Below are 22,811 nucleotides of genomic sequence, written 5' to 3' on the forward strand. Positions count from 1 at the left end.
TGCACACGCATGGTGGCCATGCACGCCATTCAAACTATTACAATGCGGCTTCCGCATAAACCGGACACTGCGTATGGCGCACCCGCGTAAGCAGGCGTGATGTATCTGTGCATGGTCTTGGACTAATAATTACTTTCACCCTTCCATGCATTCTGAAAATGTTCAAAGCTTCTTAAACCATGGTTTTTAAAGTTGTGAATGGGTGCCATGACAGCACTATCTCTACCTTCTTCCCATTCCACACTAATGTCCCTGTAACAATTCTGAACAGCATTTTGCCAGACTTCCCCATAATGACTGAACTCTGGCACAATTATTTTTGTAGTTTCTTAACTAAACATTAAACTAACATTGCAACAAAGAAATCTGACTTAATGCAAACAAGGATTCCACACACACACACACAACACACACCACCCAATCTACAAGGGAGTATGTGAAGAAAAAGTGTGTAGCAATGGAACATATCCATCGCTTCACAGGCCATGGTTTATCAAGCCTGGATTTATTGTCTGAACATAAGGTTTAAGTCAGCACAAGTCCTAATATTAGGTAATATTTACCAAACACTGAAGGAGTCAAATTGTCCTCTGGTTTCTGATCTTCATTGTCTTTTCCTTCTGGCTCACCATTAGTCAAATCTGTTTTTACTGGAGTTGACAGTTTACTTTCTTGTTGGCTGTACTTCAGTCGACCAATCTTGGGAGACCCTGACATAGTATGAATCATGGGGGACTGGCATCTTTGCTGATTTGATTTCTCTAGTTCCCTTGACTCTTGAATCTTAAAAAAGCATACACATACAAAAGAAGGAAACATTTTTCCAACATACTTTGCAGTACATTATAAAATGTACATTAAACAACATTTAAAAGGAGAAGGCAGGAATAAATATTGCTGGATATGTTAAGAAGTATCTCTATTCCTCTATCATCAGGTTTGTCCAAAGATACCTTCCAAAGTGAATTCTGAATTTCACCATATGAAAATTCATCTTAAATAGAAACCATATTGCCTGTTTTAAGGAAAACAGAGGTAGTTTATCATTATATAACTTAAATCTAACTTCCAAACAGGAAGTCATTGCTCACAAATGACATAAGACAGAACCTCAAATATGGAGAAGAATAACACCAAGATAGAAACATGCCACTTCAGAAAGGTAGAATTCCAGCCTGCATATTGCATATATAAGGTCATGAAAACTCCTTCTCCACTAAACTTTAGTTTGGAGAACTGTAATATAACATTTACACTGAATCAGAGTTCGCTTTTCCTGCTTTGCTGTAACCATCGTTTTTTTGTCTGAATTAGGCAAAGAATAATTGCTATGAATCATACACTGTCCCCAATCCATGGATATGGAGCTACTGTCTGAAATCTGTTTTGCACATTATGCTGGTTTAGAAGCAATTTCGGCTAACTACGTTTTGCCTGAAATTAAAGTGAGTTATGGTTATAGCAAACCCCCCAAAAGTGGAGATTCTCTAAAAGCAATAGTGGAACATGAGCATGGAGGAAATGCAGAAGTCTGTGGCATGCCCCTTTATCCTCTAAACCACAGTTTAAATTATTTGATTAATACATGTGTATTAATACATGTGTATTGAATCTTTCTTTCTTTCTGTCTCTGCATTATCCCTAAGATGAATTTGGCACCAAAAACCCAAAGGAGAAGTAGCAGAAATCCATTACTTTTCAAGGCTGTATACAAAAGACATATTGATAAACATTTATTACATACAGCTTGATTTTCCATCCGAGTGAAAATGACATTCAGCATTTGAGTGAGGGTAGCCTTGGCAGTTGTCTGATTAATGAGATTTTTACTGGCAAGATAGATGTTGTAGCATGTTCTTACAGTCTGAAGGATTGTTCCCTCATGAATTTCTATATACGGAGACGTGACAGCAGTGAGAAGAGCCTGAGAAAAATACATATACCACAATAATAACAGCTGAGCAAAAAAGAACAAACGTTATCTTTAAATAATGCATTATAGAAGCAGAAGTAGCAATTTATAGGACTAGTAAAGAAAAATCAGCCTTTGAAACATGAATTAAGGGAAGTGAATTTTTACATTCCTTAAAGAAATGAAAACTCTGAAATACCGTATCTTTCTTTCTAGACTTCTCAGGGCAAAGGGAATGGACATAAAGAAAGCAGCAGCTTCTTGCTAGGGAAAATACAAAATCCTCTATAACTACTATTTTAGGGCACCCTTAACATTTATATCCTTCAGAGGCTGTGAGGTTTTTTTTTACATTTTCTTTTGCTGGATTATAAGGGACAACACAGATGCATGTGGGCCTGTTTCCATATTTGTAGTACAAAAATGAATCCCAACAGTCTGTTCTTGCATTTTAGAACTCCTGGGGTTGGATCTAGGATCTGTCTTTTTCTGGTGGATAAGCTCCACCTACAAAAATGTTCTTCAGCCAATTTAGGGGGGAAAGCCCTACACACCAGACTCACGGCAATCAGCAAGATATCCTGAGCCTCTGTGTAGCATTTTCAGGGAGTAGGCTGTGAGAAGAGGGATAAGGAACATATGCTTCTGACAATGAAGCTCTATATGCTTAAATCTGGTGACTTTTCACATTCTTAAAACAGGGGAAGGTTAGCTTGAAGATGGCACCTTATTCCAATGCTTTGTGATATCAGTTAATAGCTGGTAAACAACATGAAGTGAGATCCAAACCCAGGTGTTAAAACAAGAACCTAGATCTTCAAGAAATAAACTAAAGCGAATTACACATGCAATTTGCAAAGTGATGTTCATGTGTGGCAGAGAAATGTTTAACATTCATTTGCCCTATGGGGTAACACGAATCTGCTACTGAAATACAGTCTATGTTCATAGTGAACAAATTACTGAATCTTGACTGTACAATACAATACATGAGCTCACTAAATTAGATTCAGAGATTCTCCCACACTAGAAGGTGAAAGGTCTACTAAAACGTTCTATAAAATAGGCTCTATAAAATACCTTTATTATTTGTAATTGAACTCCTTCATCAGTCTGAGGACCCTGAAAGCAATTACAGATTGTTTCAACTATGCGGTCAATCAGGCGCTTTCCAGGAGCTCCGCTATCTGGAGCATTTCCAGTGATATGCCCATATGCAATGAGTTTCTAGGGAGAAAAAACAACAACCAATACTCTGCATTATAATCATTTTCAAGCAGTGAACCCATTAAGTCATTTAAATAAGCAAAATAAAAGGAGAGTTTCACTAATAGATTCTTGGGGCAAGAAAGACAGGGAAGAAACACTTCAAAATAAATTAAAGCAGGGAGAGGGCCAGACTGAGAAAACATAAATGTGACCCTGCACCTAATGTCTCTCATAGACTTGTATGAAGCAAAAGCTACATTAGAGGTGTTTATTCCAGAATAAGACACGTGAATAAGGAAAAGTACTCTAAACACTAATAAAAGGCTGCAAAATAAACATTTTAAAGAAATTTGGTAATAGTCCAGCAATAAATAGATCCATGCTGATATTCCCATACAAGCAATTTAGGTCACATTTTAAAAGAAAAACAAACAAAAACAAAGACTTGTTTAAACAGGTTACCTGTAAGCAGTCCAATGAAGTGCTGACAATTCGTGGAGACTTTGACTGGCAAGCCAATTCAAATGGGAGGAAATATTTATCTGCCTCAATGAAGTTTGGTTTTGGGGTAGTTTCACTGCCTTGGCTAGTTGGAAAAATTGAAAGAAAATCATATGATATTATTAACAGTCCAATTATTTTCACATTAACATCTCACACATCTGGAGGGTGTAAAAGAAAGGTAATTTCTATATTAAAATATTAAGGGATTGGAAATAATAATCTCCCCTTCACAGAATGCTAAATAGACACACCTAACTCCAGGCCAGATTTGTGTATTGTAGGCTTTACTATACACCTCTTCTGACAATAATCCTCCACAATCTGAAAATTAACTACCTTCCATACCTGCTAGGTAGTAGGTTTGTCAGCAGACATGTGAAATATTGAAGCCTATGGCCACAGTCTCCAATGTCCATGCTTGTGCAAAAAGACAGCATGCACACCACCTACATGCAGAGGCTCTCGCTAGCCCCTTGTAATAGAAGCTTTCAGATAAAATCACTTGAGCAAGACAGCAATTGGTTTAACTCCACCCCAACAGCAAAACAATACAGTTTTTCAACTGATGAAACACTATGAGGAAAGTCATTCCTGTATGCATGGATTTCAGGACAGTAGTGTGATGGATGAAAAAGCAATATTCAGTTGAATGGTGCTGTCAAACAGAACTAACACTTCCTTTGAAGTGTATTTCTTTTAGAATCAATGTAAAAAGTCTTTCAATTTGAAGTAATTTGTGATGCTATTTCTTCTGTTTAGGTTTAATGTAAAAGATTATTAGTTCAGATATTTAGCTCCAGGTTGAGTAAACCTCAGGAGAGAAAACATTCAGCCACTCATAAAATCCTCACTAAAAAACTACTGTCCATATTATATTTTTATAATATTGGAATACTTCAGCATATCACTCCATTGTCTAAAGGCCTTTTAAAAGATAACAAGGGAAGAGTTAATAGAAATATCTACATGTAAAAATAGAATAAAAGCATTTTCATATTTCCAGAGAAGTATATACAGTATAAAGGCAAAAAAGTCATACTTAGGAATGCAAAAACCTCCTTCCCTAGATTCAACATCACATTTTCTGATTAGTTCAGATTTTGATGGTGAAAAAATCTAAAGCAGAAAAAAACCCAATATAACAGAAACCCAGTGCCCAAAATGATCAAGCACAGCTTAGAAAACTAACGAAGAATAACAGAACAAAATTTCATTAAAATTTATTAGGATGCTCCATAAAATATATTTAATCTATGTTTGTACCAGGTACTGCATCTCATTAAGGAAACAGATGCAGAAAATACCATCATAAAACTATCTTTAAAAGCTGACGATGTTAAAGAGATAGCCAAACACCAAGAGATTATAGTATTTAATTAATCATGTCACCTACTATCTGTGTCTAAGCCAATTAAAAAATATTTAACAAATAAATCTGCTAAAGACTATTATGAGAATAAACTAAGAACTTCTGATGACATATAATGGTCAAGTCAAAAACACTGAAAGAAAAATTCCAGTTGAAAAGAAAGGAAGTGGTAAAACATCTTTGAAAAGTCGTTACTTGTAGCTGAAATACAGTGACAGTTTTACTTAGCCCACTATAGCCACAAGAATTGCTTAAGCCTATACCTATTCTCTGTAATTCCCCATTTTTCCTAGAGGAACAACTGCAACTAAAGTGCCCTTACACTATTCAAAACCACTTTTTACATATATGCTGCTCAGAAGCAAGATTGAAATGCATGCATGAAGAATAAAACATGCCACTAGTAGTGGAGCATCAGTCATGCAACTGTGATGCTTTATCTTTCATTGTGTTACCCTTTACAACTAGATGAAAACTGTCACAGTGTCTTTCCATGCAAGCTGCTAATCACATTTTGCACGTTCAAAAAAGCTGTAGATAAACCTACAGGGTAGTTGCTTTGATCTTGGGCATACAGTCACCAGGAAACACCAGTTACTCACCTTTGCTTTTCTAGTTCTGCTTTTATTTCATCTGGAGGAAAAAAACACACACACAACAGATGGTTTATGTTGCAGGATTACACCATACAGATGGTAATAATTGACAAGAGCCAGTAAGTTTATCCATACATCCGAATGACACACACAACAGTATATGCATTACTCCCATCTCAAACATACCATTGATTTTATGTAACAGGCATTTTTCTCAGATGCTTTTAAATACTGTATATACTCATGTATAAGTCTAGAAATTTTAGTCAAAAAATTGACCCCAAAAACCTAGGTCGACTTATCCACAGGTCAATGTAAATACTATTTTTAACTCTTATTAAAAAGGAAACCATCCCCTGGTGAAAGGCAAGAGTACAATCTGTCTTGGAAGCACTGACCTCCCTCTACTCTCTCTTCCATCCAGCCTCTAATGTGAGCCAAAACAGTTATGCCTGCCATAATTTTGTAGGTTCTTTGGCATTGTTTTCCTTTGCTTCATCATTTAGGTCCTTTGTTGCATGAACCTAAGTTTTACCCTCGACTTATCCAAGGGTCATATCAAAATCCATAATTTTGCCCCCAAAACCTGCAGTCGATTTATACATGAGGTCGACTTATAGTCGAGTATATACGGTAACTATTTCACAAATAAACAAATCAGCAGCTAATTAGTAATCATAATAGGTAGTTGAGGTGGGCTACTCTGACGTGCCAAATGTTTTTGCACTACAACTCTTATTACTGCTAACTACCATGGTGGATAGTTAGGAATTAGGGGAATTACAGATTACAAACACCTATAAGAACACAGCAGATACTTGAAGTTACTTCTCTCAATTGCTTTGCCTCCCTGGGCATTCAGCACACCCATTAATATTTTACTATCAATAGATACTGCACAATTTAACAGCACTTTTAACTTTAAACTACTGTAAACAATAACCTGCAACTGCTTGGAAATCTTCTGGAAGAGGAATGAGCAATTGCTGTCCTTTGAAAAACAAGAATATTTTGTTCACACAATGGATGCAGCAAACCTTGGTGAAGAAGTTCTGTGCATATGCAAGTTTCACGTTTTGTTCAAAAACTGACAATAAAAATCATAGCCAAAGAGAAAGACCAGCCCTCCCTTGGCATGCAACAATCACCTATGAAAAACAGACAAATCAACAGCTGCCCAAGAAGTATACACATCACAGCCTAAAAAACTGACCATCATTTCTTAGAAGTATGCCAGAAAAAGAAAAACAAGTACTTCTGCTTTTTCAAATACACGCTTTTATTAATAGCCACACACACTAAAAACTGATGATAAAGAAGTATAACAATGTAAACTACATATCCTAATCAAGGCATATATAACGCCAATTACTTCAGTGTTACAATATGCTATTCCGCATCTCACATTGCTTCTAAACTCCTCATAGCAAAACAAACAAGTAAATTAAACAATGCTGTTGTTGTGTGCCTCCAAGCCATTTTTTACTTATGCAGACTCTAAGGGGTATTTGCCATTGTTAGCCTCTAAGGCGGACAGAGTGTGACTTGCCCAAGAAAATCTTGAGCATCTTGCCATCACAACTATGTTTAGATTAGCATTTGGAACAAATACATTTTAATTATCAAAATAATGGTAGTGTCATTTAAAAATAGGACTAGTTTTCCTCATTCTTTTTTCTTCTTTTTTTGATAGAGTGTGTTGGTATATGTACGTGCCTTCAAGTTGCCTGTTGACTTACGGTGACCCCATTAATGTAATCCATTTTTCTTAGGTAAGGAATATTTAGAGGCAGTTTTGCCTGTTCCTTGCTGGCATTCCTTGGTGGTCTCCTATCCAAGTACTAACCAGGCCTGGCCCTGCTTAGCTTCCAAAATCACACAGGATGTAGTGGCTTTGGTTTAGGTTGTGTAGAGGTCAATATGCATTTAAAGAGCTAATCTGCCTTCTTCCACAATCAGCCTTGCTCACCATGTGGCTTAGTTGCTCAAAGTTCTTAGCTAAAACAGCAGGAAATCTATGGGATTCAGAAACCATTTAAGACAGCTGAGTTCCATTTGGAATCACTAGGTTTAAATGGCTCAAGGACTGCATTGCATCTAAACTGAAAATCATAACAGTGTTCTACCAGGGTCTCTTTATGAGTTTCCCTTGTGAAACTTCCATACAGTGTTTTTTCAGTGATCCGGCAACACTATCTTCTTTCTTTCTTTTTTCTAACATGGTAACAGATGCACATCTCAACTTGCTGGCTTTGTTAAAGTGCTTAAAAGTGACTTTGCTACTTCCTGTATATTATAAACAGATGGCCCCATACAGACATGCCAAAATAAAGCTGCTTCAAGTCACTTTGGAGGTATGCTGTTTAAATGACGCATGCGTACTAAGTCTGGAAGCTGCTCCAAAGCTGCGCTAAAGCCCTAAATGGCTTGGGTCCAAGCTATCTCAGAGACCGCCTCTTCCCATACAATCCTCCCCGCGCTCTCCGGTCCTCTGGGAGGAACTTGTTGCAGCCTCAAAAATCGAGGCTTGTGGCGACCTCCCGGAGGGCTTTCTCTGTTGTTGCCCCCAGGCTCTGGAACGACCTGCCGGACGAGATCCGTCAATTAACATCTTTGGACAGCTTCAAAAAGGCTGTCAAGACGGATCTCTTCAGGCAGGCCTTCCTAGACTGAAATATCCCGGCCTCAGGATCTCCCCCCTCCTCAGAAATGTCTCCAAAGCCCCCTTTTCTTTTCTTTAGAACTGAAGTTGCAGTGGTTTGTTGGTTGGTATTATTTTGTTTGATTTATTGTTATTTTAACTAGTTATTGTGGTTTTAAATTAGATATGTTGTTTAATAACTTTTTTAGGGGGGAGAGAAATATACTGTTTTTATGCTGTATGTTATTTTAATGTTGTAAACCGCCCAGATTGGTTCGCCACAGGGCAGTACATAAATAAAAATTTATTATTATTATTATGCGCTCCAGTCCTTAGGACAGGAGCGTGGCTTTGGCGTGGCTTCCAGACTCTTAGTACGCATGCATAATTTAAACAGCATACCTCCAAAGTGACTCATTTTGGCCTGTCTGTATGGGGCCAGATAATAATAATTTCATTTCTGTACCTTTTAAAACAGTTTCAGCATCAAACAGTGTATTCTGGGTGTTAAGCTACCAATGATTTGGCATTTAAACTTCTGCATTTGAACCATGCTGACGGCTGGAAAGTATGGTTTTAAAAACTCATCCTGATCAGGCTGTTTGGCGAGGAATAACACATTCTGTTCAAGCAAAGCAAACTGATGATATTGACAGTTTGGTGAAAACAGTGTTTGTCAGAAAGGAAATTTTGCACAAGGCTAATTTTTCCCAGTGTTGGCTTCTTCAAGTGTCAACCATCTGTCGCAGAGGCACACATATCCTGGATTTTCCATTTGTAGATATGGAGGAATTAGTCATTTTGTTCATACAGTTCTAGATATGCACACAGGACTTACTCCCCCCCCCCCCCTTTTGTCCAGATAATTCTGTATGAAACCTATCTATTTGCCAGCAACTCCTCCATTTCATGTCAAGATTTTGCTCATGCAAAGTCAGGCTTTTATTTCTCCTTGGCCTCCCTCCATCACACCTTTTGTAATGTCTTGTCAGATGAGGAGATCTAGTGATCTTGAAAAATTGCCCATATTTCTGTGCAAATTGTTAGTCCTCATAAAAAATTACAGTTGGAGAATTTTTCTTATGGATCAGCACAATCTACTGGAAGGATAGTTAATAGCGCCAGAAACTACACAATCTGTCAGACTTCATAAGAAATTTATTTCCAGAGGAACAACCATGTTAATCTGTTGTAACTAGAATTACAAACAGAATTGTGGCACATTCAAAACTGATCTACTTATTATGGTACTAGAATCATAGAATCATAGAGCTGGAATAAATAAAATAATAATAATTAAATTGTTTATTTATTAACCGCTTTTGCCAAGATCAAAGCGGTGTACAAGTGTCAGTAAAAACAGTCAGTAAAAACAGTACCACAATTCACATATTAAAAATACACATTAAAACGAATTAAATCCAAAAGCATAGTTAAAAACATACAGTAATAATGTTAAAATCATGAATATCAATAGGGGAAAGATAATCTTAGAAGGAATTGGGAGGGTAGGCTTGTAGGAAGAGGTGGGTTTTTAATGCCTTTGTAAAGGCTTCTACTGTTCCACTAAGGCATTCCACAGAGAAGGCGCTACTGCCGTAAAGGCCCTTTGTTGAGTAGTCGCCAGTCTCACCTTAGGGTGACTGAGTAACAGTTTTCCTGTAGTCCTGAGAGTGTGGGGAGGATTATGCAGGGAGAGGCGTTCCCTCAAGTAACCCGGGCCCAAGCCATTTAGGGCTTTAAAGGTGATAACCAACACTTTGTACTGGGACCAGAAACGAATTTGTAGCCAGTGTAAAGATTTTAAAACAGGTGTTATATGGTCGGACCTCGCTGTCCCCGTGATTAACCTGGCTGCTGCATTTTGAATCAATTGAAGTTTCCGAACCTGATACAAAGGTAGCCTCATGTAGAGCGCATTGCAGAAATCCAAACGAGAGGTTACCAGTGCATGTACTACCTTTTCTAGGTCCCCTCGGTCCAGACAGGGACGTAGTTGGCATATCAGCCGAAGCTGATACCAAGCACTCCTGGCCATTGCATCTACTTGAGATGATAAATGTAGGGATGGATCCAGGAGTACTCCCAAACTACGCACTTTGTCCTTTAGGGGAAGTTTAATCCCGTCAAGGACAGGATGGCAAATTTCCCTGCCCGGGCTAGGGGAACCTATCATGAGTACCTCTGTTTTCTCTGGATTCAATCTGAGACCGCAAGGGCCATCCAGTCCAATCCCCTGCCATGCAGGAAATCCAGATCAAAGCATCCCCGACAGATGGCCATCCAGCCTCCGTTTGAAGACCGCCAAGGAGGGAGACTCCACTACACTCCGAGGAAGTGTGTTCCATTGTCGATCAGCCCTCACTGTCAGGAAGTTCCTCCTAATGTTGAGGTGGAATCTTTTTTCCTGCAGCTTGCATCCATTGCTCCGGGTCCTAGTCTCTGGAGCAGCAGAAAACAAGCTTGTTCCCTCCTCAATATGACATCCCTTCAAATATTTAAACAGGGCTATCATATCACCTCTTAACCTTCTTTTCTCCAGGCTAAACATACCCAGCTCCCTAAGGCATTCCTCCTAGGGCATGGTTTCCAGACCCTTCACTATTTTAGTCGCCCTCCTTTGGACACGCTCTAGTTTCTCAATGTCATTTTTGAATTGTGGCGCCCAGAACTGGACACAATATTCCAGGTGGGGCCTGACCAGAGCAGAATATAGTGGCACTATTACTTCCCTTGATCTAGACACTATACTTATATTGATGCAGCCTAAAATCACATTGGCCTTGTTAGCTGCTGCATCGCACTGTTGACTCATGTTCAACTTGTGGTCTACTTGGACTCCCAGATCCCTTTCACATGTTGTCTCCTTAAGCCAGGTGTCCCCCATCCTATATCTGTGCATTTCATTTTTTCGCCCTAAGTGCAGTACCTTACATTTCTCCCTGTTGAAGTTCATTTTGTTAGCTGTGGCACAGCTTTCTAGTCTATTCAGATCATTTTGAATTTTGATCCTGTCCTCTGGAGTATTAGCTATTCCTCCTAATTTGGTGTCATCTGCAAATTTGATAAGTATTCCCCCAATTTTTTCCTCCAAGTCATTGATAAAGATGTTGAATAACACTGGGCCCAGGACAGAGCCCTGTGGGACCCCACTGGTCACTTCTCTCCAGGATGAAAAGGTGCCATTGTTGAGCACCCTTTGGGTTCGGCCGGTCAACCAATTACAGATCCACGTAACAGTTGCCTTGTCTAGCTCACATTTTACAAGCTTGTTTGCAAGAATGTCATGGGGAACTTTGTCAAAGGCCTTACTGAAATCAAGATATATTATATCCACAGCATTCCCTTTATCTAACAAGGTGGTAACTTTATCAAAGAATGAGATAAGATTTGTCTGGCATGACGTCTTTCTCTGAAACCCATGTTGACTTTTTGTGATTATGGCATTGCTTTCTAGATGTTCACAGACTCTCTTTTTAATGATCTGCTCCAGAATCTTTCCTGGTATTGATGTCAGACTAACTGGATGATAATTGTTTGGATCCTCTTTCTTCCCCTTTTTGAAGATAGGGACAACGTTTGCCCTCCTCCAGTCTGCTGGGACTTCTCCTGTTCTCCAGGAGTTTTCAAAGATTATTGCCAATCGCTCCGATATTACATTTGCACATTTGCCAGTTCTTTTAATACCCTTGGATGTAGTTCATCTGATCCTGGAGACTTAAATTCATTTAGGTTAAACAGGTTTTCCTGTACTATCTCTTTACTTATTTTGTGCTGAAATTCTCCTAGTCTGTCCTCTGCTCCATTATCCTCAGGTTGAGCACCCTTTGTCTTTTCTGAGAAGACTGAGGCAAAGAAAGTGTTGAGTAATTCTGCCTTTTCTCTGTCTTCTGTTAGTATTTTGCCATCTTCTCCACGCAGTGGCCCTACCGTTTCCTTCTTCTTCCTTTTGCTGCGGACATATCCATAAAAGCCCTTTTTGTTGTTCTTAACCTCTCTAGCAAGCCTGAGTTTTCTTTTGGTTTTCTTTTGGCTGAAAAGCGGAGTATAAATAATGATTACTATTATTATTCATGGACTGCAGTCAATCTCAGAAACCTGAAGTGTTATCCTATATTGCAGGTATATTTACATGAGGGCCATGGGTACTGTTTGTGGTTAGGGGAAAATGAAATACAGAGCAATTATATAGCCAAAATCACTTGAAGCTTACAGTGCTCATTCACAAAGATGGCACTATTCAACTAATTGATACATGTATCATAAATTAAAAACCACTTACTCCAATTTAAGCCACATCAAGAGGTTCAATTTTGATTCAATGGTCTCGCTCTTTTTTTGGAAACAGCCCTCTTATGATGTATGGAGTGAAATATTTTAGGAGAGTGAAATGTGTTCCAGATCCATGATTTGCACTGCGAGTGAATACAGAAATAACATGTACATTTATAACAGGGCATTGGATACTTCCTTATACAAGTGTCTGGACAGTCTAATTAATAGCAGAGCCAGGAGTTATGGTGATATAATGTTCCAGAGAATTCCAGCCTTAACTTGTTGTTAGTTGCCCTCACGTCTACCTTGACTCATGGCAACCCTGAGCAACATCTCCAAGACCCCCTATCCTCAACTGCTCTGCTCAGGTCCTGCAGATTCAGGCCCATGGCCTCCCTGATTAGAACTACCCATCTGACATGCAGTCTTCCCCGCTTTCTACTGCCTTCTACCTTTCCTAGCATCATTGTTTTTCCTAATGAATCTTGCTGTCTCATTATGTGACCAAAGTACAACAGTCTCAGTTTAGTAATCCTGGCTTCCAGGGAGAGTTCAGGCTTTATCCTGGAAACCATTTGTTTGTCTTCTTTATATTCTTAGCATTCTTTTCCAGGACCACATCTCAAATGCATTGATATTTCTTTCTGTCAGCTTTCTTCACTGTCTAGCTCTCACATCTGTACATTTTGATCGGGAATACAATGGTTTGTTCAGAGTTATATCTTTGCACTTTTAGTATCTTGTCCATTTCTTTGATAGCTGCTCTTCCCAATCCTAGTATTCTGATTTCTTGACTGCAGTCTCTGGTCTCATCAATATATGATCCCAGGTATGGAAACTCTTTGACTATTTCAATTTTCTAGGATGAATTCTTATAGATCTTCATGGTCATTATTTGTGTTTTCTTAAAGTTCAGCATTAAGCCCATCTTAGCACTTTTCTCCTTGAACTTCTTCAGTAATTGCTCCAAGTCTTTGTTGTTTTCTGCTGCTAGTATTGAGTAATCTGCATATTTTAGGTTGTTAATGTTCTTTCCTCTGATCTTCACTCTTCCTTCATCTGAATCTAAGCCTGATCTGCTATATTTTCTACATGCAGGTTGAATAAATGGGGTGATAGTATGTAGCCTTGCCTGATGCCTTTGCCCATTTGGAACCATTCCATTCTCCATATTCTGTCCTGATGGCCGCCTCTTGTCCTGAGTACATGTTATGCATCAGGACAATCAAATATAGTGGCACTACTATTTCTTTGTGAGCATTCCATAGCTTTTTGTGGACCAGGCAGTCATTTTATTTATTTATTTATTTTATATTTATATGCCGGTTTTCTCCCTGGAGGGACCCAAGGCAGCTCACGGATAAAACATAGACAAAGTCATAGGCTTTGCTGGAATAAATAAAGCACATGCAGATTCCCCACCCCTGAAATTCCCTAGAGCGCTCCATTATACATCGTATGTTTGCAGTGTGATCCTTAATGCCTCTTCCTTTCCTGAAACCAGCTTTAATCTCAGGGATTTCTCACCCCATATATGACAGAAGTCTTTGCTGCAGAATTTTGAGCATGACTTTGCTTGCATGGGAAATCAGTGCAATGGTCCTACAGTTACTGCAATCGTTTGTGTCTCCTTTTTTTGTGGGTGGAAATGTATATTGATTGCTTCCAGTTTGTTGACCACTGCTTTGATTTCCATATACGTTGGCAAATTTTAGTTAAAACTAAACTTGATTCTGTCTCTGTGGATTGCAGCCGTTCTATTGGTAAGTCATCTGTTCCTGGTGATTGTTTCTTCCTATATATCATCCACCCTTTCACATTTTTTGTATAACTCTTCTGTGTATTGCTTCTATCTTTTTTAAATTTTCATCACGGTAATGTAATATGTTCATCTTCTGATCATAGAGCATTCCCAACCTTGGTTCAAATTTTTCTTTGAGTTCCCAAATCTTGTGGAAGAGGTCTCTTCTTATTCCTTTTTTGTTGTTGTTGGCTTCTATTGGTTATCACCTTTAAAGCCCTACATGGCTTGGATCCGAGTTACTTGAGGGAATGCCTCTCCCTACACAATCCACCCCGCACTCTTAGAACATCAGGGAAGAATTTGCTTGACTACCCAAAGCAAGACTAACAACAACTTCTCATAAGGCATTTACGGTTGCGGCCTCCAAATTGTGGAACAATCTACTGGAAGAGATCCATCTTATTACCACCTTGGAAGCTTTCAAGAGGGCACTTAAGATGGATCTCTTCTGGCAGGCCTACCCACCTGACCTATTATGATGACCCTGAAAGAACCCCACTCAACTATGACAAGATGGAAAATAAACGGCAAGCTAGCTTTTAGCAATAGTAGTGATATTGTGATTTTATTGACTGTTGTAATGTGTATGTTTTTATGCTGTGATCCCGCCTCGATCCATAGGGAGAGGCGAGAAAAGAGAAATAAATTATTATTATTATTATTATTATTATTTCTTTGCATTGATTGTTGCAAAAATTCTTTTTCTCCTTGTACACTAATCACTCATTCATGATTCTGTTTCTGTCTCCCTTTACTTTTGCTTATCATCTTTCTTAACTGTTTGAAGTGTTGCATCAGTCATTCATGGTTTCTTCTTTTTGACCACAGATAATGGCTTTCAACCTTAATACCCACTGCCAAATGCTGTAGATTTACAAGATGTTACTGATCACAGTCCGCAAACATTGTTTTTGGACTGTAATTAACACCAGACATAGCCAATGGTGAAGAATGTTTGGAAATGCAATTTTACAATATCTGGAGGATCACCTGTTTCTACCTCATGATATTCAAAACTACCATGACTCTTTATACTGAGTTAGAGAAGCACAGAGTTGGAAGTAACTGTAATGACCATCTAGCTCAACAACCTACCAATCAGAAATCCAGTGCTAAAGCATGCTTGAGAAGTGGCCAGTTAAGCTCTGCTTTACAACCTCCAAAGAAGGAACGTCTGTCACATTTTGAGGCAGTGTATTCTACTGTTAAACAGTTGTAACAGCCAGAAAGTTCTTCCTACTGTTTAGTTAAATTCTCTTTGCTTGTAATTTAAAATTGCTTCTGACCCTCCCCTCTGGAGCAACACAAAATTAGTCTAGTCTCCAATATCCTTTTGGGGGGCAAGATTCTACACTGCATAGTAGTCTCCCAGTTCAAGGGCGCCTTGGATGAGATGGATTATCTAAAACTATTTCAACCTGATTTCAGATCTGGTTAAGAGACAAGAACAGCTTAGGCTGTCTTGCTGAATGACTTATACCAGGAACTAGACAGGAGAAAATGTGTACCAGTTAGCTCTGCTGGACCTTTTGATGGCTTTTGCTATCACTGACCATGGTATCCTTCTGAGCCAGCTTTCTAGGATGGGGTTGGGAGGGACTATTTTACCATGGTTTTGGTCCTTCTTGGAGGGATAAACACAACGGTTAGTGCTGGGGAATTCCTGTTCAACTCCTTAGCGACTTGTCTGTGGTGTTGGGACAGGTGCTGTCCCTAATGCTATTTCACATATTGGGGCTCAGTGTCACTAGTATTCTGGTGAAACCCAACTCTCTTCTTTCCATCTAATTCGAAGGAAGCTGAGTACTAAGCCAGCACTTACTGTTGGTAACTCACTGGAAGAGGGCAAACAAACTGGAGCTTAACCAAAGTAAGATGGAGGTGCTTCTGGTCAGCTGAAAGGCAAATCAGAAAACATTCAGCCTCATATGGCTGGATATGATTATTTTGTTGTTGTTGTGAGCCTTAAAGTCGTTTCCGTTTTATGACGACTCTAACATTACCCTATAATGGGGTCGTCTGGGCATGTTTCTTCATTGGGGGTTTGCCATTACCTTCCTCTGAGGCTGAGAGCATGTGACTTGCCCAAGGTTTTCATGGCCAAGCAGGAAATTGAACTCTGGTCTCCAGTATTGTAGTCCAACACTCAAACCACTATGCCATGCTTCCACCTGAAATCTCAGCTTCACAGTTTGGGTGTACTCCTGGACTCCAGCTTGTGCTCCCAGGTTTTGCTGGTGGTCAAGAGTGCTTTTGCACAACTGAAACTAATGTTCTAGATGAGCCCTTTCCTGAAGAGATCAGAACTAATTGTTGTGACACATACCTTGATTGCATCACATTCTGATTAATGTAAAACCCTTTACATGCCTGAGTTTTATGATCTTTGGACAAAGCTTGCTCTCATTCTCACGACGACCACAGGACATTTGGTGAGGGCATGGGTGAGGGCCTCCAAGGTGGCTGATCTCAGGCTGAGAGGTTTCTTCCCATGGGAAGCTTGGTTAATCTTCCCTTTGCTCTCTTTTTTGCCAGCAGCTTAACAGCTTCCTATTTAGACAAGCCTTGGGTTATTAACTGGTTGTGACAGAAGGGTTTTTTAATGGGGCGCACTGCAGTTTTTAGTTTTTCTTTTCTTATTGTGACAGTAAGGTAAACCTATCACAGCATTTTCCTTGCAAATTTCTTCAGAGGGTGAATTATCAATGCCATTCTCTGAGGCTGAGAAAGTGTGACTTACCAAAGGTCTTCCAGTGGGTTTCCATGGCCAAGGGGAGATTTTGAACCCTGCTCTCCAGAGTTACTCAAATCACTACACCACTCATTCAGTTTTATTTTCTATTAATAAGCCATGGATATTCTAAAGAATTATCAGCATGACTATATAGAAATGTGTTATGGAAGGTACAATTGAGCATTTGTAAACATATTGCAATTTGTAACTAAAAAAAAAGCCACAACAAGACTTCACCAAGCTTTCTCCCAAAATCTTACAATTTACCTTCTGTCCACAGAACTGCTGATAAGATCAATTGCAGTCTTACCTACAAGTAATTCCTTAACCCATAATCAGGAGTCATTTGCCACAAAACAGAAAAATAGCATTGTGGGGGCACTATCTGGGTCAAACAATTTTGTATACAGCATAAGCAGTTCAAACAGGAATTTCAAGATTAAAGAACAACCATTTCAGGGAATGTCTAATGCTAAACAGTTATTTGTTTGAAAAATGATAGCAATTTCAGTGGAAACCTGTATTCTGATACCATACCAATATTTGTTAGCTATAACATATTTCAGCTCCAGAAGCTTTTACCTTTTGAGGTTATATGTCTTACAGTAAGTCATGTGAAAAATGGCACCCAGTGAATGTAAATAAGTTCTGCTTTGTACATTTAAAAGGCATTTTTATATCTTAAGGGTCCAGTGCCCACACACTCCAGTTTTCAAAGGAAAAAATAATGTCTAAGACAACACACAGCCCTCACATACCAGAAAAGTCTACATTTTGGAATGGAACAAAGTACAGTTGGCCCTCCTTACACACAGATTTTTTAATACATGGATTCAAGCATCCACGGCTTGAAAATATTAAAAAAAAGTATAAATTTCAAATATCCAACCTTGATTTTTCCATTTTATATAAGGGGCACCATTTTGCTATGCCACTGTAATTAATGGGACTTAAGCATACAAGGATTTTGTTATTTACAGGGGTTCCTGGAACCAAACCCCAGCGGATAACAAGGGTCCACTGTACACAAGTTCAAGGCTTGAACTTCAAGGCAACACACATATCAAATGTATTATGTTACATGGGAAAAATCTGAGGAGAAGTGTCTTCATTACCAGTGAGAATTATTTATTGAAAATGAGTCCTCAATCCTGTCCTGCTACCTATGTTAGACATCCACCTGAGATTAGCATATTTCTCACTGTAATCCAAAGGTATCATTAACACATCAATTTATTATGCTGTATTTACAAAAAGGTCTTATATACAACATTACTAATAATCTGAAGATAGAAAAAAAACCACCCAGATTTCTGCCTTTTGGCGTGTATACACACTACACAATTATGCTAGTCTATTAGCACTTTAACTGTCATGGCTCTACAGAATCCTGGATTCATAGCTTCATGAGAGATTTATTCTCTGCTAGAAATCTCTACTCCACTCACCTGAACTACAGCATTAGAGCTCTCCAACGGACAATGCCCTTCCCAAACTACAGACAGTAGGATTCCAAAGGACAGAACTATGGCAGTTAAAGTGAAATTAAACTGCTGTAATTGTGACATGTGGTAACTCACTTAGGGCCTGGACAGATGGGCGGCATTCAGCTGCCCCTTTAATGGCTGGATTGGTGCTGCAGCAACTGCATGCTAGGGCACTGATCCGGCCCCTAGGAAGCACAAAAAGGAGCTGGAAAAAACGGCTCCTTTTTGCGCCCTCTAAAGGGTGTCATAACCATGGCGGTGTAGCTTCCTGATGAACTTTTGGCGCTGCATCGTCTAGACGCAGGGCCAGGGCTGCGGCATGATGCCACATGCTGTCTAGAAAGGCTCACAGCATTGTGATGGGGCGGAGTTATGGCATTCAGTGTGTGGACGCTGCACCGTGCCTCCGCCTACAGGCTGGCACAAAGTGCCGGTCTGTAATGTCCCAAAGTCACACTGTTGCCAGTAAATAACTCAGAGAGAAGCTATGCAAGATAATTTGTTCAGTTCTCAACCATCTGAGTTACGTCCCAAGGGGACATCATACTCTGGTTGTAATCCATCCTATCTTGGAAAGTTCAGAATTTGTTCTTCCAACAAACCGCAGTCACTGGAACTATGTTAAGCCCATTAAGTTAAGTCCTTGAATAGGTATTTAATTTCTCACATGAAAGTGACAGGATGCCATTGCTTCTTCTAAGAAAACTAACACAGACTCATTGATAATACATGAACCTTATTGTCAAAAGGAGATATCCTAGGGTGCATCTGCACTGGAGAAATAATGTGTTTGATAACACTTTAACTGTCATGGTTCAATCCGACAGAACCTTGGGATTTGTAGTTTTGTGAGGCATCAGCACTCTTCAGCAAAGAAGGCTAAAGACCTTGATAAGACAACAAATCCCAGTGATTCCATAGGATGGAGCTAAAGCACTTAAAGTGGTGTCAAACTGTATTATTTCTACAGTGTAGATGCACCCCTAGTCTTCACTAATAGGGATTCTTCGAAAACGTGTCACATGCAGAGGTAAAGATATGTATTGCATCTTCAGGGGTTCTTGCAAAAATAGCCTTTCCTTCCTTTTCCCTCCTGCTAGCTAAAGAGATGAACTAAAAAAACAATTACTGCTAATAATATGATAAAGCCCTTGCAGCATGTTACTCAAGGTAAACAACAGGGAACAAAAATTAAAAAGGCACAGTTATGTGTGGGTACAGCAAAGTATTAACAATGCACAAAAATGAGGTTAATATGACCATCTTAATCTCATTTTTGGGCATTGTTCTGTGTAATATTTTGTTGTCCCCATACAGTTTTCAGAAACTATGCATTAGGGAAGAAAGATTTGGCTCAAGCATGAGAAAGAAAATGAGGTTGTTCCAAGTAGAAAGAACACCACAGAGGAAACATGGCTTAAACAAAACTTAAATTCTACAAACTCTTAAGAAGTGTTCATCAAAAATTATCTAGCACATTTATTTTCTAATTTACACACCAACAAAATCAAATAACTGTTCATACCAACTAATACATTTCTTCAAACACCCACCTCACTGGTTTCCAGAAAACACAAACAACTGCCCTACAGCATATACAAAAAACTTCTCCCAGTTAGGTTTCTTTCACAAAGCCAGTTTTGGCATCACTCCAACCCATTCAGAATTGATTCCATGCTATATTTTATTCAGTAGATCTGCAACAAATGCTTGTCAAAGTGACAGTTCTCTATATCCATCTGTCTCCTCACTACAACTATCAGCCAATTCCACAAACCATGCAATGATCTCCTGAAATAAATTTATTACATGAGCAAGATGTGAGATGTCTCAGAGCTTGCACTACTGACAAATGGTTATTCAAGTAGAAACTCCATTAGTTCCTTTTATTTTCTTAAATACTTTCATAATATACACCTTTGTTTCTGTGGTGTAGAGCTTAACCTTCTTTTAACACCCTAGAAGGTTCTAGGAACCACCATCCGAACCATTACACTGCCTGCAATAACTCTTGCTGTGCCAATATTTCATATCTAATTTTTTTTTACCAAGACAATTTCAATCTAACCACAGGAAGAAATCAGCTCAGGGCAGGCCACAATTCTGCTCCCTTAGACAAGAATATAATCACATATTAATATAGGGTTGCCATAAGTGAGGACCTCCAAACCGGGACAAATGTAGGACACATTTTTTAAAAATGGAGGACACGCAAAAAAAATTGAGGCTTTTTTAGAAATGTTAATATAAATCCATGTTTCTTAGGCATGATCAAAATGGAGGACATTTTGACATTATTCATAGACAGATCTCGGAAATGTACTTCCCTTTCTAGCCAACCCCCTCTCCCCATTCCAAACAGCACATTTGAGCATTGAACATGGCTTTATTTTAACATTGCCTCTTGCATATTTCAGAGGCTTATTCCACAAACAAACCCTTTGGTCAAGGGACTTTGGTTTTTCTTCATTTTGACTTGTTTTGTCTGTATTCCTCTCCACTAAATAAAGGAGACATGAAATGGAGTTAATGGGTACAAGTTGTTCAACAAAAAAGTCTTGTGAGACTCTGTAGGCAAGAGGTGCACCATGTTAAGAACTGCATTAAGCACACTTAGGCTGCTGCCACACTGCTTTCACTCTCATCACTCCATCCTATGGAATCCTGGGATTTGTAGTTTGTTGTGGTGCCCAGACTGGGCTTTGAAATCTCAGGCATAAGAGAGGCAAAAGGCTTGGGCTGCATCTACACTGGAGAAATAATCTGGTTTGAGACCACTTTAACTGTCTTGCCTGAATGCTATGGAATTCTGGGAATGGTGGTTTGTTCCAGCACCACAGCAGAATGGCAGTTAACCCCTGGAAAGCTCTCTGACCAAGGTGACCAATGCCCTCACCCCAAAATGTAGGGCACCCAAGCAAAAAAATGTAAATAAAAGCTAAAAACACCCATGTAATTATAAATCCATGCTTCTTAGCCATGATCCAAATGGAGGACATTTTGAAATTTGACAGAAGAGGACATGTCCTGGAAAAGGAGGAGGATGCCTGGTCACCTTGTCTCTGGTCCAAAATACACTGCAGAAATAAAACAATGCTGGACTGAAATGCCCTCACCAAAGCTGCATCCACACTGAGGAAATAATCCAGTTTGAGAGTGACTTAACTGTCCTGGGTTAGTGCTGGGGAATGCTGGGAACTGTAGTACATTGTGGCCCCAGAGCTATCTCTGACAGGGAGTCCCTCCAAACGTAGTTGAACTGCAGTGCCCAGAATGCCTCCCCAGGTGCATCCACACTGAGGAAATGGTACAGTTTGAGACTGCTCAGTGCTGGGGAATCCTGGGAATTGTCGTCTATTGTGGCCTCAGAGCCATGACTGACAGAGAAGTCTCAATGTCTCCCAAACACTCGCATTCCCAGGATTCCCTAGCACTGAGTTAAAGCAGTCTCAAAGTGGGTTATTATTCCTGCAGTGTGTGTGAGAGATATAAAAGTTAGGGTCTGGATTCATTTGGAGGATCTCTGTGTCCAAAACACACTGCTTGGACTGCCAGGGCTCAGTGCTATGGAATCCTGGGAATTGTAGTTTATTGTGGCACCAGAGCTCTCTGACAGAGAAGGCCAAATGCCTCACAGACCCCAGAATTCCAGAGCATTGAGCTTTGGCAGTTAAAGGGGTCTCAAAGTGCAGAGGGGGGGAGGGAGAGAGAAAAGCCAGGGAGTGTGAATGAGCTCTGAGAGGAGGAGGAGAAGGAGGAGGAGGAGGAGGAGGAGGAGGAGGAGGAGGGAGGGAGCCAAGGGAAGTGGCCAGGACCACCAGAGGAGCCCCTGCTTTTCCTCATCATCGCAGCCTTCTCACTGCTGGCAAGAGGCTCTGCCCCCAGCCAGGCAACGCCTCCATTCAGTCTCCTTTTGTCAAAAGAGCTCTGGTGCCACAAGAAACTACAATTCCCAGAATCCCATAGCACTGAGCCATGGATGTTTAAGGGGGGGGGGTCAAACTATTTCTGCAGCCTTTGCAACCCCAAAGCCTTCTATTATTTACCAGCAACTTGCAAGGCAAAATCTCTTCCTTCCAAGCCATTGAAAACCAACCGAAGGGGAGGGGGGCTGATTGCTTCTTTCCCATTGGTCAGCTTCCGGAGAAATTTGCATATTACAAGGAAAGGTGTTTAGGGCCTCAAAAACGACCCTGTGATAAAGAATTACAACAATACTGAGTGGTAGACATTTAAAAGATGAGGCATTTAGACTCCCAGGGAAACAGGAACGATTGATG

At 39.7% G+C, this 22,811-nt stretch overlaps 1 protein-coding gene across 5 annotated transcripts in view; it reads right to left on the reverse strand.

The window, feature by feature from the left end:
- LOC149315678 (brefeldin A-inhibited guanine nucleotide-exchange protein 2) overlaps nt 1-22,811 on the reverse strand; it is a 74,954-nt gene that overhangs the window by 47,488 nt on the left and 4,655 nt on the right. For all 5 annotated transcript variants that reach the window (XR_016280386.1, XM_089513869.1, XM_089513870.1 and 2 more), the window contains exons 2-6: nt 5,597-5,627; nt 3,584-3,707; nt 2,993-3,139; nt 1,745-1,924; nt 564-783 (exon numbers count right to left, since the gene is read on the reverse strand). Coding sequence is in view for 4 of the 5 variants with exons in the window: in XM_089513869.1 (XP_089369995.1) it covers nt 564-783; nt 1,745-1,924; nt 2,993-3,139; nt 3,584-3,707; nt 5,597-5,627 (702 nt within the window). In the remaining variant the exon portion in view is untranslated. The remainder of the gene's footprint in view (nt 1-563; nt 784-1,744; nt 1,925-2,992; nt 3,140-3,583; nt 3,708-5,596; nt 5,628-22,811) is intronic.

This window comes from Sceloporus occidentalis, unplaced genomic scaffold (genome assembly GCF_023333645.1).
Source record: "Sceloporus occidentalis isolate IW3139 unplaced genomic scaffold, rSceOcc1.0.p SCAF_3, whole genome shotgun sequence".
NCBI classification, from domain to species: Eukaryota; Metazoa; Chordata; class Lepidosauria; order Squamata; family Phrynosomatidae; genus Sceloporus; species Sceloporus occidentalis.